Source organism: Lissotriton helveticus, chromosome 8 (assembly GCF_964261635.1).
Source record: "Lissotriton helveticus chromosome 8, aLisHel1.1, whole genome shotgun sequence".
NCBI lineage: Eukaryota > Metazoa > Chordata > Amphibia > Caudata > Salamandridae > Lissotriton > Lissotriton helveticus.
This window is the reverse complement of record NC_136069.1, coordinates 11,558,286-11,573,646: the sequence shown is the minus strand read 5'-3', so window position 1 is coordinate 11,573,646 and position 15,361 is coordinate 11,558,286. Positions and strand designations below refer to the sequence as shown.

General features: G+C 45.6%; 1 protein-coding gene across 1 annotated transcript in view; it reads left to right on the top strand.

The window, feature by feature from the left end:
* The window catches only part of LOC144773375 (uncharacterized), a 127,206-nt gene that overhangs the window by 77,362 nt on the left and 34,483 nt on the right, over nucleotides 1-15,361 (top strand). Inside the window, exons 2-3 of the mRNA XM_078658345.1 lie at nucleotides 292-615; nucleotides 12,757-12,996. Coding sequence (XP_078514471.1) covers nucleotides 292-615; nucleotides 12,757-12,996 — 564 coding nt within the window. The remainder of the gene's footprint in view (nucleotides 1-291; nucleotides 616-12,756; nucleotides 12,997-15,361) is intronic.

Below are 15,361 nucleotides of genomic sequence, written 5' to 3'. Positions count from 1 at the left end.
GCGTGTTTGTGTGTTGGCATGGTATGTGTGCCATCGCCTGCATGGTGTGTACGTGTGTGCGTGTGTGTGTGTATGGTGTGTGTGTGGTGTGTGTTTGTAGGTGTATAGTGTGTGTGTGTGTGTGTGTATGGTGTGTGTGTGGTGTGTGTTTGTAGGTGTATAGTGTGTGTGTGCGTGTGCTGAATGCACCCTCTTGTATGTTCCTCCCCTCCAGGGACTCCAGTGCGCCTCCATATTGTCCACAGTGACTCACCTGCCCCCCCCTCTCTCTTCTCTCATTCCTTCCCACAGGTCTGTCTGCTGGAGGAGAGACATGTGCCCTGGTGTATGTGGCCCCCGGGGGACCCGCCCTGCTCCAGCTCAGTGACTCAGAGGTGGCCGGCTGTTCCGGGATTTGTGACTTCGATTGGACAAAGAACACGTCCAAATTTGTGGCTAAGATCAGAAATGGAGTCGAGGTTCGGAAATGCCGGCCGAACTGTCAGGCTTTTCCTTCCGGGAGCCTGGAGCTGTCTGAAGTAACCCCGGAGGACACAGGAGATTACAGGGTGGAGGCGTGGTTAAGAAATCAAGGAATTCGCTTGTTCTCTAGGTGCTTCCGTTTGCAGGTTCAGGGTGAGGCGCGGATCTGTTACTTCCTTTTGTGATTTTAATAATCTGCAGCTCACGCGAGAGGAGTGATCGCTGATCCTGCACGGTTGGGCCTGGTGCGGATCTAGGGACCACATCATGTGCGCTGCAGCAGATCACGTGATCTCAAGGTGCTCTGCGTTGTCCTCAGTGTCTCTCCCCTCCTCTCCTCCGTCCCCCACACACATCATGTCTCACCTGCTGCGCGGTTTACAAAGCTTGGAGGCCCCCTGGGGCTGAATAAAGTAGATTCTGCGATGAAAGTGGTGCTTTTTTTATTAAAACAACACAAGTACTATATTCAGCTACATGTGACCTCTCTCAAGGCCTCCAAACCCCCTCATTCGGATATAATTTCTCTGGATTCACAAGAACAGGACATTTTCACCATAGTGCCTATATCGGCCCGCACACCATCCCACCAACAATACATGTTGCACAACATAAATAAGTAGACAAGACAACTTGTTGTTGGGAAAAAGTAGCTGCAGGTTTATTAGCATAAAATGCCAAAACATGGTGGGTTAACTTACAGATGATCCAAATGCAAGCCGCCCCTCGCAGCTTGCCACCTGATAGGCCAAGTAGCCCGCAGCCTTGGCCAGACGGGGCATAGCGGTTGTGGTGAGAGGATAGCCCCTCACCTGTCCGGCGAACCATTGGTCCACCTTCTAGCTCACACCCCCCCCCTACGAGGGGCGGAGCGTTCAAGCAACCCCCGGTTGTCCAGGTAACCAACCGCCCGTAGGATAACGGGGCGCCGTCGCACCCCCAGGGTCCACTGCACAGATCTCCCAGGTATATTGGCCTCAGCACCCTTTGTGCTTCTGCATAGGGTACTCCTGAGTACCTTTCGCCTCTGGATCATCCTGTAACTCCTCTACAGCCCTGGATGTGGCGACCGTCACGGACAGGGACCCCCACCAGAGCTAACTTCCTAGATACAGCCTGCTGAGAGAAGGGCTTCCTGAATGTCCAACAGGAATAAATCCATGCCTACTTTGTAAAGGTGGACTCCTTCATCATCAAGGCAGCCAGTGGCTTTGGCGTGCAGTTCCCCATGTCGAATGAAGCCAAAGCCCATCAGCTCTGCGAATTTCCGCATTGTGCAGTTTACCTTCCTTCGCACCACTTCTATTGCTTGCCCAGAGCAAGCACCTAGCCAAACCCGGCGTGGTGTGATCTCAGACCACCATAGTTCGCAAGGTCCTAATAAATTGCTGATCTTGGTGATGTTCGCTTTCATGTCCCTCAGTAGGAACCTTTTACTTAGGATAGGCAAGTCATTCCCTCCCAGGTGCAGGATAAGCACGTCTGGGGGGTGGGCATTCCCTTGTAATTCTTGTGTTAGCAAGCCCAGCACCCCGCTCCACCGCAAGCCAGCAATTCCTCGCCAAACAAACTTAGTTTTACTAAACCCATGAGTCCACTTCCTGCTTTCTGCCCACAGGGCCAACTTGGAAACCCCCTCGTGGCCCAGCACCCAGACCGTTGTTCCTGGTAAATAAAGAGAAGTGTTGTATGTAACTTATTTATTAAAACATGCAATAAAACACACTGGTAAAAAATACCACACTGCAAAACCCACACAGCAAATCACAGTTCGTGGGACAGGGCCAAGAGTGCCCAACATTCACAGTTGCTGCTTCACGTCCCAGAACAAAACTTAACACATATCCTGTGCTCGCTGAGCACTACCTGCTGCTGTCTGGTCTGATGTACCTTTTGTAACAGTCAGAAGACCATCTCCCTAATTGTTTGATGACCTCTACGTGTACCCCTTCAGAGGATGCAGTTGTGGCTGCACCTATGAGGAAAGAGTGGGTGCTGTATTTTTTGCCCAGCGTTGAGACACCTGCCGAAAACAAGCAAGCGTGCAAGACATGTTCCACTTGGTATTTAGTAAGCGGTGTCCCATCTGAATGCAAGAGGAGATATCCCTCACTGGAGGGGCGGATGGCAAGGTAGGCATTCAGGAGGCTCACGGGGCAAAACTTGGCCGAGCCTAGGCTTTGTAACCAAAATTCTATCCCCCTTCCCCGCTGATCAGTTTTGGATTGGCGCAGGGTGATCTTGAGCGTGTCCCCCAATACCACAACGTCCTGCAGGGACAATGCTACACCTGACGTGTCATTCTTGGATTTGACAACCAGCTCAGAGATCCTAAAAGCTCCAAAAAAATGCTAAACTGAAAGCGTCTGCAAACAAGGCAGACTCGTGGGCGGAGGAAGTAACCTGAGGTAAACACAAGATCAGTCTCTGGAGGGTTATAAAATCAATAGGTGATCTGTTGTCGGGCACTTTGGGTTCACCTCTAGCCCACCCTTTTAAAGCTGCCCTAATGACAAATGCCCTGGTAGGGTCCGCCTGTCCTTTCAACTTGGCCTTGTTACTAATGGCTGCTAGGTGGCCTGATATCCAAGAGTGGCTCTTTTTGTTATCCTTTGCCCACAGGATGAAGGCCTGGACTTTCAATTCTGCTGCCTCCCCAGAGTCTTCCCAAGGCCCCACAGTGGCACAAAATGTTTTAACACAAGATTTTTATCTATTGTTAGTGTTCGGATGGCAATGCGATCACCGTCCGGCACTCCCCGCACGGGTGCAGTGCAGGGCAAGGTGAGGGAAAGACCTCAAAACCCGGGACGCCCGGCAGGAGCAGCCCTCAGGCCGCGCGGCCCCTCCCCCGGTGGGGAAAATTGAATGTTATTAAATATGAAACAGATATTTAATTGAAATTTTTAAAACCATCCCGCCACGCGATGGCGGGAATCGAACCCATGCCACAAGCTGTGGAGACACCGGCACTAACCACCGTGCTAATGGCACTGCTCTAAGGAGAACCCCGGGAGAGGAGGGAGATGGTGGACCGACGCTGCATGGACTCCCTAACTCAGCCAGAGCAAAAGAACTGAAAGTCAAACGCCCAGTAAATTAGGCCACACAGACACGAAGTACACACGCGTGCCTGGCGAAAGCTCCGATGGCAGCACGCTTGAACCCCTAGTCGATGGACAGCGAAAATCATAACCAGAGCACGACACAACTATCTCTGCCGAAACGGAGAGGTCGGGAGATGAATGGAACGTGGAAAATGCAGGGAGGAACTCCAAGGCACGACGGAGGACGAGTGCACACCAAGGCGAAAGCGGTGTAGCCCCGTAACATTCCAGCCCCTGCAATACTTGGTGGGCATGACGAACGCTGCCCAAAATGGCCACGCACCCACGCCCCTCCCCCGTAGAACCGAAGGGACAGACTGCCCCCTAAAATGTCCGCTTGGGCACCCAGACCCATGCGGCCGGACAATGGCGCCCCTAAAGATGGCCACTGCTGGACCCCATGACCCGCGGCTATTAGGGGGTCTCGAGGCACCGCTAGACTACAAAAGTGCGTGCGAGGGACTTCTAGGCCCAGAGGGTCTGAGGAGAGACCACCTAGAAAAATCGCGGGCAGCCAAGCCGCTCCTCTAGTGTGCCCGATGTCTGGCAGACTAACACTGGGAAGGGAGGGGGCAGCCGCGACCCGCTGCCTCGCTTGGGAAAAGTATTAGGAGCGAGACGCTGCAAAATAACTTCAAATATTCAACATTAATAATACTATATAATAATTACTATTATTAAAGATAGCCAAAACCGCTTAAGATGGAATCAAACCCCGGTCCGCAGGGCCGGAGGCGAGCACGCAGAGACATGAGACACACCCACTGCCCAGAAAAGAGAAAAACCTCCGGAGACCCGACCCGCAGGTCGGAAGATAGTCACTACGAAATGCACGTTAGATAATACATAAACTGCTACACATGATATAGATAAATCGCTACCCCATGGCAAGGTACCCCGCCCAGTGCCCAGCCCCCCAAAAACAAAACTACACAAAAAGGGGTTACTGTGCATAGTTTTTACATGTACATGACCCAGCTTCAGCGGCCCGATACTAAGCAGGCCGCCCGGCCCGTCTCAAACCCCCTAATGGGGGGAGCGAGCACGAAGGGGGGGGGGGGGCGCCTCTCACCTTTGATCCTGAAGGTCCTGAGCACCAACATCGAGGGCAGCAAGAGCACAAAGAGGCCGCTCGAAGGGAGGGGGGAAGCCTAAATACCCCGTTCCCCCCCTCCCCTAGCAGAAGTGACGTCACAGCAGCGGCCTTCCAGCCTCTGGACACCAGAAGGCTAGTGCGCTTGCCATCTTGTGGCACTACGGTGTCCGCCCTCTTATGAGGGTCACCTGCGGCGACGAGTCGGGCGGCCTGCATTTTGAGAAAGGGGTTTGGAAGAGAAGAGCTGAGACTGCGGATCTGTCGTCGTCTCAGCGGCACTGTGAGAAGCCGGGTCAGTATATGGTGCTCACTTATGTAAGTGAAGCACCCTGCACTAATCCAGGCAGCCCTTATGGTGATCTGTGGAGAGCAGCCTTCAGGCGTGATCTACGCAGAGTGCAAAGCAGCTCGGTTTACTAGTATCTAATCCCTTACTATAGACCAGAGGTTCCCAAACTTTTTTGACCTGTGGCTCCCTTGACCTAATTGGCAGTTGACCGTGGCTCCCCACCACGTTTTTTACCGGTGAATGGGTGGGGAAGGATGTCAGCCCGACCTCGGGAGTACTTCCTGTTGTCTTCCTTAAATTAATTGGGATGCAATGAAGGTATTATAATCATATTTGTAACAAAATAGGATAAGTTGTTTAATAAAAACTCGTTAAGTGTGAAACGTTACAAGATTAATAGCCAAACATTAAACATAAGCAACTTCTTTCTAGCATGAATTATAATTTTGAACAATTCTCATTTAAAAATACCATGGCTAAAAATATAAAAATCTGATGCTTGCATGCTGGAATATTCATTACAATCAGCTCCAATGTAATAGCTTTATCGGTTTGAATATAATCTGTTAATTTTCCCGCTTTTGTCCATTTTAAAGTGGAAGTATGTTCATGCAAAATCACCTTGAGACTGAAAAGTAATTAATTAATGAAATAACAAGTGCCTCTACTATCTTACCTATGTCACATGTTTTGACTGATATGATCATGCATGGTCTCTTAAAGTGCATTTGTGAAAGCATTAAGCCAGGCACATCTAAAGGTGTTGACGTCATGTTTAAATAGTTGATAGACTACATAATATTCATCAGATCCTTTGCTGTCACTAACTGATCCGCTTCAAGGAAACCTTTTATAAAAGCTGCTATTATTTGAGGAGTCCCTCCTTTCATGTAAAAGAGCAAAGCATGTTTTTATCTGATTTAAACACAGATGATTGTATACCATTTACACTGGGGGCTCCACTCGATCTTTGTACGTTCACAACTATAGTAGTACTATTCGGGTTAAAAATATTCTCGCAAACTTCTTTAGAGTCATTTTCTTTGCTTTGAGGCAAGACTGCCATCTCCATAAGAGATTGTCATAATAGAGAAGCAAAAGGTAGTTTTCCCAAATGTCCAGGATTATTCTGTTTTCTTGTGATGGTTGATCCTCATTGACCACTTTCCAAAAACAACTATTTTCTTTATAGTTAATTGACTATGGATTCTTAGCCATTGCCTTTCAGTATATTTACTATTAAACACTCAGCAGGCTTCAGTCAGGAGGGACCCGATGATGACGCATCCTAAATAATGTGGGTGAGGGTTTCCATCTTTTTAGCACTATATCGTTGGGATTCTTTCTGTGAAGAATGGCCACTACAAATACAAAATAAGTTATTGCTCCCTGGATCTAAGGTGGTCCCCAATCAGAGCTTTAAGTGAAATGAAAAACATGGGGTGGGGGAGGAATCTCTGAAAGGCCTGTGACCTAAGAAGCATATCTAGGAATCCTTTCTAGGAGTTGTGTCCAATGTAATTAAGGAAGTGTCTTGAAACTTGCAAACTAAAATGCTGCACTTCCTATAGTGTACCTACCAACCAGTATTTTGGTTCATCTCTCTGTGAGATTTCTGTTATTGTATCCAGGCATGTCATGCAGTGACAGGCATGCACCTAAAACAAGCCACACCTATTGGCATCGCCAGTGCTTATTAGCAACATCCGATAAGTGAGTAAAAACTAATATTTTATTGTAAATAATTAGACTGTCAAATGTTTCAGTTCTGAAAATATGAGACCATGAACATTATAAAGATATGTGGAAAGGGTCTCAATCACCTTCACACCACTGTCCTCTCCCTATGTGGCACTCATGCTGTTTTTCTTCTTACATATTTCTATGCAGTCTACAGAGAAGCCAAGAACCGGATGTATGACATTACAACGCATGCATTTACATTGCATGCCTTTACAATGCAAGTATTACAACGCAGTCCATTACAACGCATAGTGCTTTTGGGCGCTGGTTAGTGAATAGTTTAATTTACTATTCCAACTCCAGTCCCCGTGGACACTAGGGAAGGTTATTGGATAGTAAATTAACCTATTACCTATCCTAGAGCGCCCCCCAGAGCAATGCGTTGTAATAGTTTGCGTTGTTATGGTTGCGTTGTAAAGGCTCTGCGATGTAAAAGTTGCATTGTAAGTGTTGTTCACCCCAAGAATTGGATGAGCATTTAGTCTGACCACTTTTTTGACCCATTGACTCCCCCTGCCATCAGCCTCTACTCCAGCGCCCCCCATCGTGGTCATGAACACTGAGCCAAAACATTAACTTATCGAGACACCTAGAAGTTAAATAGTTCATTGTATGCACTAAAAAAGAAAGACATTAGTGGTAATAAAAAAACTAAACAATTGCAGCATACACAAACCCTGGAAGAAGTCATCACTGTTAGCGAATGCATGATTAAATAAAACATGAAATGCAAACAGGAACTTGTGTCTCTGACATGGATTACCTTACAGTCATCGTTCAGAAATCAGTCAGTGATTTCCCTGGAAAATTAAGGACCCATAATAATGACCCGTGTTAATGCCAATGTTAATTACTGCCAGGTCTGATGCCCTGAGGGAGCATTGCCACTTAAATCCATGTCACCAATCTTACTGTCACATGATATCCCAATAACTGCGTGTTCTTTCATACTTCGACATACTGTGTACCAAGGCGATGTGCCATTTTCGCAGGAACCTGTGACACTATAAACAAATTAGCTTCACTGTCTTAATGCAGATGAGCATGTGTGTTTGAAATTATACACATCTTCGCCGACTTTCCAAAACAAACACAAGATAGTTTATAAATGTATACATATGTAAAATATTCGGTAAAAAGTAAAACGCCAAATATCTATAATATTGTGCCTAACTGCCACGTTCCTTTCACAGGCAAGGAAGACCAACTTTTCAGCTCACAGGGCCTGCTTAGAACGGGTTCAATCTCGACGTTCATTTGCGTCAGACGATCTAGCCATTGTGGTCGCGGCGCCCCTGGCTCCTCGTTACGGCGCACCGGGGTGCCGCGGCGCACAGTTTGGGAACCGCGGGTATAGACTAATCGAAAAAGAACGACACAGTGTATTTATAAAAATAGATATTTTTTACAATCACTCACTAACACTTTACGGTATCTGCTACCCGGAGATATAAATAATGCACAAAATAATTTGGTCATAGAACAGTCAGTAGCACCAATACACAGTGGTCCCAAAGAAGAGACCAGACCATATACCAAAATAGTGGAATACAAACCACGACCTAAGTCAAGACTGGACCCAGAAGGCATAAAAGATTCAGAAACCCAAAGAACCGCCCAGGTGAGAGTCTAGGGCCCGATTCACAGAACTAATTTAAGACAAAATCCTAAACTTACTACTTTTGGTATTCACAGAAGTTAGGGTTTTGTCTTAAGTTTGTCTTAAGACAGACTTTAGACAGACTTAAGACAAAATCCTAACTTCCGTGAATACCAAAAGTAGTAAGTTTAGGATTTTGTCTTAAGTTAATTCTGTGAATCGGCCCCATGGGGCCCGATTCACTGAATGCATTTAAGACTTCAATCCTAAACGTACTACTATTTTGGTATTCACAGAATGCACTTACTACTTTTGGCACTCACAGAATGCACTGACTACTTTTGGTATTCACTGAATGAACTTACTACTTTTGGTATTCACAGAAGTTAGGATTTTGTCTTAAGTTTGTTTGTAGACAAACGTAAGACAAACTTAAGCCAGACTTAAGACAGACTTAAGTTAGGATTTTGTCTTAAGTCTGTCTAAAGTTCGTCTTAAGTCTTTCTTAAATCTGTCTTACGTTTGTCTTAAGTTTGTCTTAAGTTTGTCTTAAGACAAACTTAAGACAAAATCCTAACTTCTGTAAATGCCAAAAGTAGTAAATTCATTCTGTGAATACCAAAATAGTAGTAAATTTAGGATTGAGTCTTAAATTCATTCTGTGAATCGGGCCCTCGGAACCACACGACGGTCGTGTGCAAAGAGGATACACGACCGCCTACTCAATACTTATCAGTGGGTATGTCGTGGTTACAGTTTTACACACAGATGGTGGAATGACTCGGTTAGGACCCAGGAAGTGAGTTTGAGTTGAAGAGTACCTGCAAGCAAATGTCAATTTTTCCAGGATCCAGAGTTCACTCAGTGCTCAGCTGTTTGGCCTGAGCCCTGGTGACTAGTTTTAGGTACGGTGGTCCCTAAATGAAAGCAATATACAAAGAAGATACATATAGGCTCAATCAGTGCTATATTTCAAGCTGTCCAGCCAGACAGTGATTTTTTTATATTCAATTATTTAAAAAATTGTGAACAAAAGACATTAAAGTGGGACACAAGCCTGTATCCTACTTAACAGATACGACGGACAACAAGTAGCAGAAAAGGATCAGGCAGAGTAATTTGTTTGAAAGTCTTTCAAACAAATGATGTCCCTCTTGTAGATTTCTTAAGGGAACTATATTCGAAAGCCTCTGCGAGAGTACGATTTGGCGTAAAAGGTGAATTGTCCGCGTCCTTTGGTGTAGAGCGTGGAGTTCGCCAAGGTTGCGTCCTGGCCCCCTTTCTGTTTTCACTATATACCAATGACTTGGAGGTGGCAATGTTGAGGGGGGGTCAGGACCTACCACAAGTAAACAAGCGTCCAATTCCAGCTCTGCTTTACGCGGACGACGCCGCGATATTGGCGCGTACTCGCGAATTGCAGAAGGCCTTGGACAGGTACGCAGACTTCATGGGGAATCTATAACTACACATTAACATAAAAAAGACCTATGTAATGATAGCAGGCACGGGGAAAAAAGGGGTTAAAGATATATTTCTTGGTAAAGAAAAATTAGAAACTATGGCCCAGTATCCCTATTTAGGTATCTTAATTGATGACAAACTTAACTGGAAAGCCGCAGTTGAAGCAAGAAAACACCTCCTTATGAGAGCTATTGGAGCACTCATAAATTTTTCCCAGAAGCTAGGTAAAAGGCCCCCAGTTGAACTGATAAAAATCTACAAAGCAAAATGTCAGGCAATAGCCTTGTATGGGGCGGGTGTGTGGGGGCATGCGAACATCGGCACCTTGCAAGTGGCAGAGAACATATTTTTAAGATTTTTATTAGCGGCCCCTAAAAGTGTCTCTACGTTTGCATGCCATACCGAGTTGGGGATTCCTTACCTGGTGGATATGGCAAAAATTCAACCGCTTTTATTATGGCGACAAATTTGGCTATCAGAAAAAAATCAGTTAACGAAGCAAATCATGACAGACTATATATCACTAGATCATTCACTCAAGAATAAATGGCTTTTGTACGTGAGAAACTTTTTATTTGATCTAGGGCTAGGATCCTATTATAAAAGACCTGAGTCAATAGGAGAAATCTCGAAAGACCTGAAAAACAGGGCATTGGGCCACTTAGAAGAACTTCGGATTACAAGCGAAGCAACGAAGGCTTCTGTTCAACATGCAATAGCGGTCCAGACTACCCTGTTAATCCAGCCATACTTAACACATGATTTTAAAGTATCTTAACGAGATTTAGGCTAAATATTTTCCACCGACTTGTCGCTTTTCCAGTGGAAAATACCTGGGATCCTATTCTCACACTTTGCCCTTGTGATGGAATTTCAGAACAGTCAACTATAGACACTGTCCTGTTTTGTAAGTTCTATCATGGCCATCGTAAGCTCTGGTTGATCCCGTTGTTAAAACTGTGGGACATAAGTCGCTGTCGCCCAGCTATGTTGAGACTGCAGTTTTTAGAGTCGGAATGTGTTTCTAACCACATTGTAAATTTTTTTAAATGTATTTTTAAACACAGAAGGAACTTGTGATGACCTCTTTTAATGTAGACGAAATCTGTTAGAAGCCTTCTTAATCTTGATATCGATGATTTCCCTTTTATATAGTAAATAGGACGATTATGGATCGCCAATGATTTTATGGATAATGGTGTGCAAAATGAAATGATTTGAAATTGTATCTGTATTTTAATGTCACTTTTATGGTTTTTCCATTTTGTAAAACCGAATAAAGAAGAATTTCATTCATTCAAGTGCCAGTATAGGTTAATCGAAAAAGAACCACTCAGTGTATTTATAAAGACAGATATTTATTACAATCACTCACTAACATTTTATGGTATCTCCTAGCCAGACATATACACAATATTCCCTGCATGAGCTTGGCCCAGCAGCAGGAGGGCAGAATCATGTAAGGGGTCGGCAGCAGCCCTAGGTTGCAGTCAGGCTCTCTAAGATCAGCCCCAGGAGCATGGAAGGCTCCCTGCAGGGGCCCTACTGTGGGTGGAATCAAACCTTCAACACCGGATACGGTGTGGGGGTTATGATTCCAATATGTTTGATACCAAACATGCCGAGGTTCATTCATCGCGTAATGACGCATGGCCTCTCTATATCGTAACAGCTTATTCACTTACGAAGCTTGGAGAATGGACTCCGGGGTTTTTAGGGGTGGTCTGCTCATGCAGGGCCACCCTCACACTCATAACCGAGCACCCTGCCTTTGGGACTGAAAGGCCTTCTAGAGGGGTGACTTATAGGTTCCAAGTTCAGTGACGTTAGATATAAGGAAACTTACCCCTGGCTTTGACCATGATCCGTAGAGGATTGAGAGGAACCCCAATGATGGAGCATTCCACCTAGGGGCAACCCTGGTGGGTGAGAGGTCTCTAGAAAAAAAGATTATTTTTCTAGACAAGGGATTACAATGAATTCTTGCTGTATCCTATCTAATTTCCTAGGGGCAGGTTTTCTTCGATGTGCCATGTTAATTGGCCATCGAGTATTAGATCAAGTGTTAGGATTGTCAACAGCAAGTACCCGAGTCTTACTGCCATTGAGCTGGGGGTCCTTCAGACTCATCCAGCTGACGACTGCTCACAGGGAGGTTTGAAACTGTGCCTGAGATGCAGAAGGTTGGACGACAACCACATGAGTAGTTTACCATCCAGGTAGGTGTAGGATAAAAACTCAAAAGACAGATGAGCAAGAGGGTGATATAAAAATTGAGTAACGTGGGCTCAGGAAAGATGAAGTCTTCTAAGGCTCTTAAGTTAGGAAAAAACAGGTAATAGGTATCACCTGGTCATGCTCTGAAGGAAAGGAAAGGATGCCATACATTGTGGTGTACGGTTATCAAGCCTAGAGATTTGCTATCTATTGACATATGAAGGGAATCAAAGTAACTACAAGATCCTTCTCAGTGCCTTGGCCATACCAGCAGTCGACATGCTTAGGATGCAGTAAAATCTGATCCTCCCAGAGCTGGGACAACTCTAGGTTGCCCGTCCCCTCTGCCGCCGTAGCCACTAGCGGAAGTAGGCATAGAGTTTGTCAACAGTGAAGCTCCGTGCCCTGCCTTAAAGACCAGCCAGGCCACGGTAGATTTCAGACAACAATTGTAATATTCACAAATTGCTTGTGGATTTTTGCAGGGTATGAGTAAAACTGGATGTGATGGTCTCTGGTTTATTCTGAATGTTCTGTGTGGAAAGAGAAGAAAAAACATTGAGAGAAACCAATTTAGAGAAAGAAAGGAGATATCGAAAAGGAGACTAGCAAAAGGTGAGAGAAAGAGGGTTGCCACCAGCTCATAAATCACCTCATATATTTCATTCTGCGGTAACCCACATTTAGACCGCTCACCCCATTTCAGCAGGCAGCAGCTACCACTCATCCTGTAGAGAGACCTCACAAGCTCACATCCTGTAACCTTTCTCATTCTCAGAGCCTGTGTCCGTACCTGCGGTGAATTACACCTGTCGGCCTAACGCCAGTGTCCAGCTGTCCTGCAGCGTGGAGAACGGAACCGATCCTACCTACTCCTGGAGCCTAGACGAGACCCCGTCATGGACCCCCACCAAGGGAACACTGAGGGGCTACCAGTCTGTCCTGAGACATGTGACCTGCAGCGCGAGGAACGAGATCAGCGAGCAGCGGAGTGACCCCACCGATATCACCTGCCCAGGTTAGGAGCGCGAGAGTTAGGGTCTCTGCGACCAGGAAAGACAAGTGAGGGTTAAGGGTCTGGAGGTCGAGTAAGATGACTGAGGGGCTGAGATCCTACATCCAGGTAAAGAATGACAGGTTCTAGGTCTACATTTCCAGGTGAAGAGTCTTAGGTGATGGGTTTGTAGGTCCAGGTTGAGAGTCTGAGGTTATGGATTTGTAGGTCCAGGTTAAGAGTCTGAGGTTATGGGTTTGTAGGTCCAGGTTAAGAGTCTGAGGTTATGGGTTTGTAGGTCCAGGTTAAGAGTCTGAGGTTATGGGTTTGTAGGTGCAGGGTGAGAGTCACAGGTTATGGGTCTGTGTCAAGTTAAAGAGTCTGCAGTTAGGGGTTTGTAACCGAGGAGTCATGGGTTTGTAGGTACAGGTGACAGAGACTTTGGATCTGTAGGCCATGGGGATGATTCTGAGGTTATGGATATAAAGGGTCAAGTAATGTAGATTATGGGTCTCCTTTATGAAAAGGGTTGCATCACTGCGGTAAAACAGCGATGCAACAGTTTTCAGTGTGCCCTCCGTGTGAGCCCGAAGATGTGCCTTATTTACTGTACGGTGCTCCATGTTGCAAGGATTAAAAGATACGTCAGGAATCCTGACGTATCTGTCGGCATAAAAATGCTGCATTGCTGGAGTGTGTCTGGAAACAGACGCAACTCCAACAATGTCACATTACACACAGGGCAAGCCCGATGTAAAATGACCTGCGTCACTCCTTACGCCTGCTTCAAGCAGGCATAAGGTTTTGATGCACCGAGGCCATAGAAATGTTGCAGTGAAATCGCTTAGATTTCACTGCGAGTGGCGTAAGGGCCTCATAAATAAGCCCCCAGGGTCTCTGGGTCCAGCGGGGAGGTTGAGGTTATGTTCTAAAGGCAGTGGTAAGCAGTCTGAGGTTATGGTTTGTTAATGTGTTTTACTCCTGTCTTCGATGTGAGTTATGCCGCCATATCCAGGCCTGATTGACACAGAATTCTCTGTGACTAATTCCCAGGATTAAGAAAAGTTTATTCTCAAAGGCTGTCTTTCATTGGTATTTCAGACCTATGATGTGAATCAAGCCTGGACATTTAGATGTCACCCACATCTGCTGCAGCTTCCCAGATGTTCCCCTAGAACACTCTGTGAATTATTTATGAATTCTAAAAATTCATAAATTTACTCCCGCAAATGTCGAAAACCACGGCGAGTGGATTTACAATTTCTCCTGTGAATCTGGTCTCTCTATTTTTTTGTTGTTAATAGACAAGCTGCAGGGAATCCTGGAAACACAGGTAAAGTTTCTACTGTGTGGTTTATAACTTTAACTCAGATGTGGAGTGTAACTGAAAATGAATGCAGGTAATAAAAATATCCGGTTCTAAGGGCAACTGCAGATCAAGATAAATACCTGAGAAACTGAAGTGTCTTAACTGTAACTGAAAGGAGGGCTTGTAATATTCATGGTATTTCTCCGGATGGTCAATTTACCACTGACAAGCCCACATGACTCTATTTATGTGGCATAAATAGAGAATGGGCTGTTAAGTGAACAGCCCATTCTCACCTAAACTGGCGTAGGAGGGCATCCTTTATGTAGTGTCCCAGCCCTCTTCTGCAAGCTTGACGCCTCATTCTTCTCAAGTAATGTCCATGGTGAAAATCACAACCACTCACTGCAAGATTTCACTCCTTGTCCTCTGTCTCTTCAAGAGTATACAGACATCTTTAGTGCACCTGTGAATCACAAGGCTGATGATTGCACAATTCACAATCTTGAAAGAATCTTTTCTTTCCCTGGACAGGAGTGTGGGGGAAGAGTGTGCTCTGTGAGGCCCAGGAAGTGACGGTTCATATCTTGTCATCTCTCCCTTCCTGGCCTTGAGTGTGAAAGAAGGACATATCTTGGATTTCTGATCCCCACTTTCTGAAGTGGATGACTGTTGCATTTCACCTTTTATTTATTTATTTCCTTTGCTGGAACTAGAACCCTGCTCCTGCGTGAGCCTTCCTGGTTCTATGTTCCAGATTCTCTGTTTGGCAGTTTAAGCCTGCCCTGCTGTTCAGCTGGATGCTCTGTGCCTTTCCACCTTCAATAAATCCTTTTTTTAATATAAATCGCTTGGCTCTTATCTTACAAAATTGGCGACGATTGGAGAACCTACAGGAGTCCTTTGCGGCATTTTGAAGGCACAGGTGCGAGGATTCCTTAAAAAAAAACGAACCCGTCTGTTTGTTTTCAACTTTCAACTAAGTCGGAGCATTGTTGAACAAAGACTCTTCCCTTACATTTTATCGGCAGCCTCGGGGTATGTACTTTGCCTAAGTTATTGATTTTTCATTACTTTCCC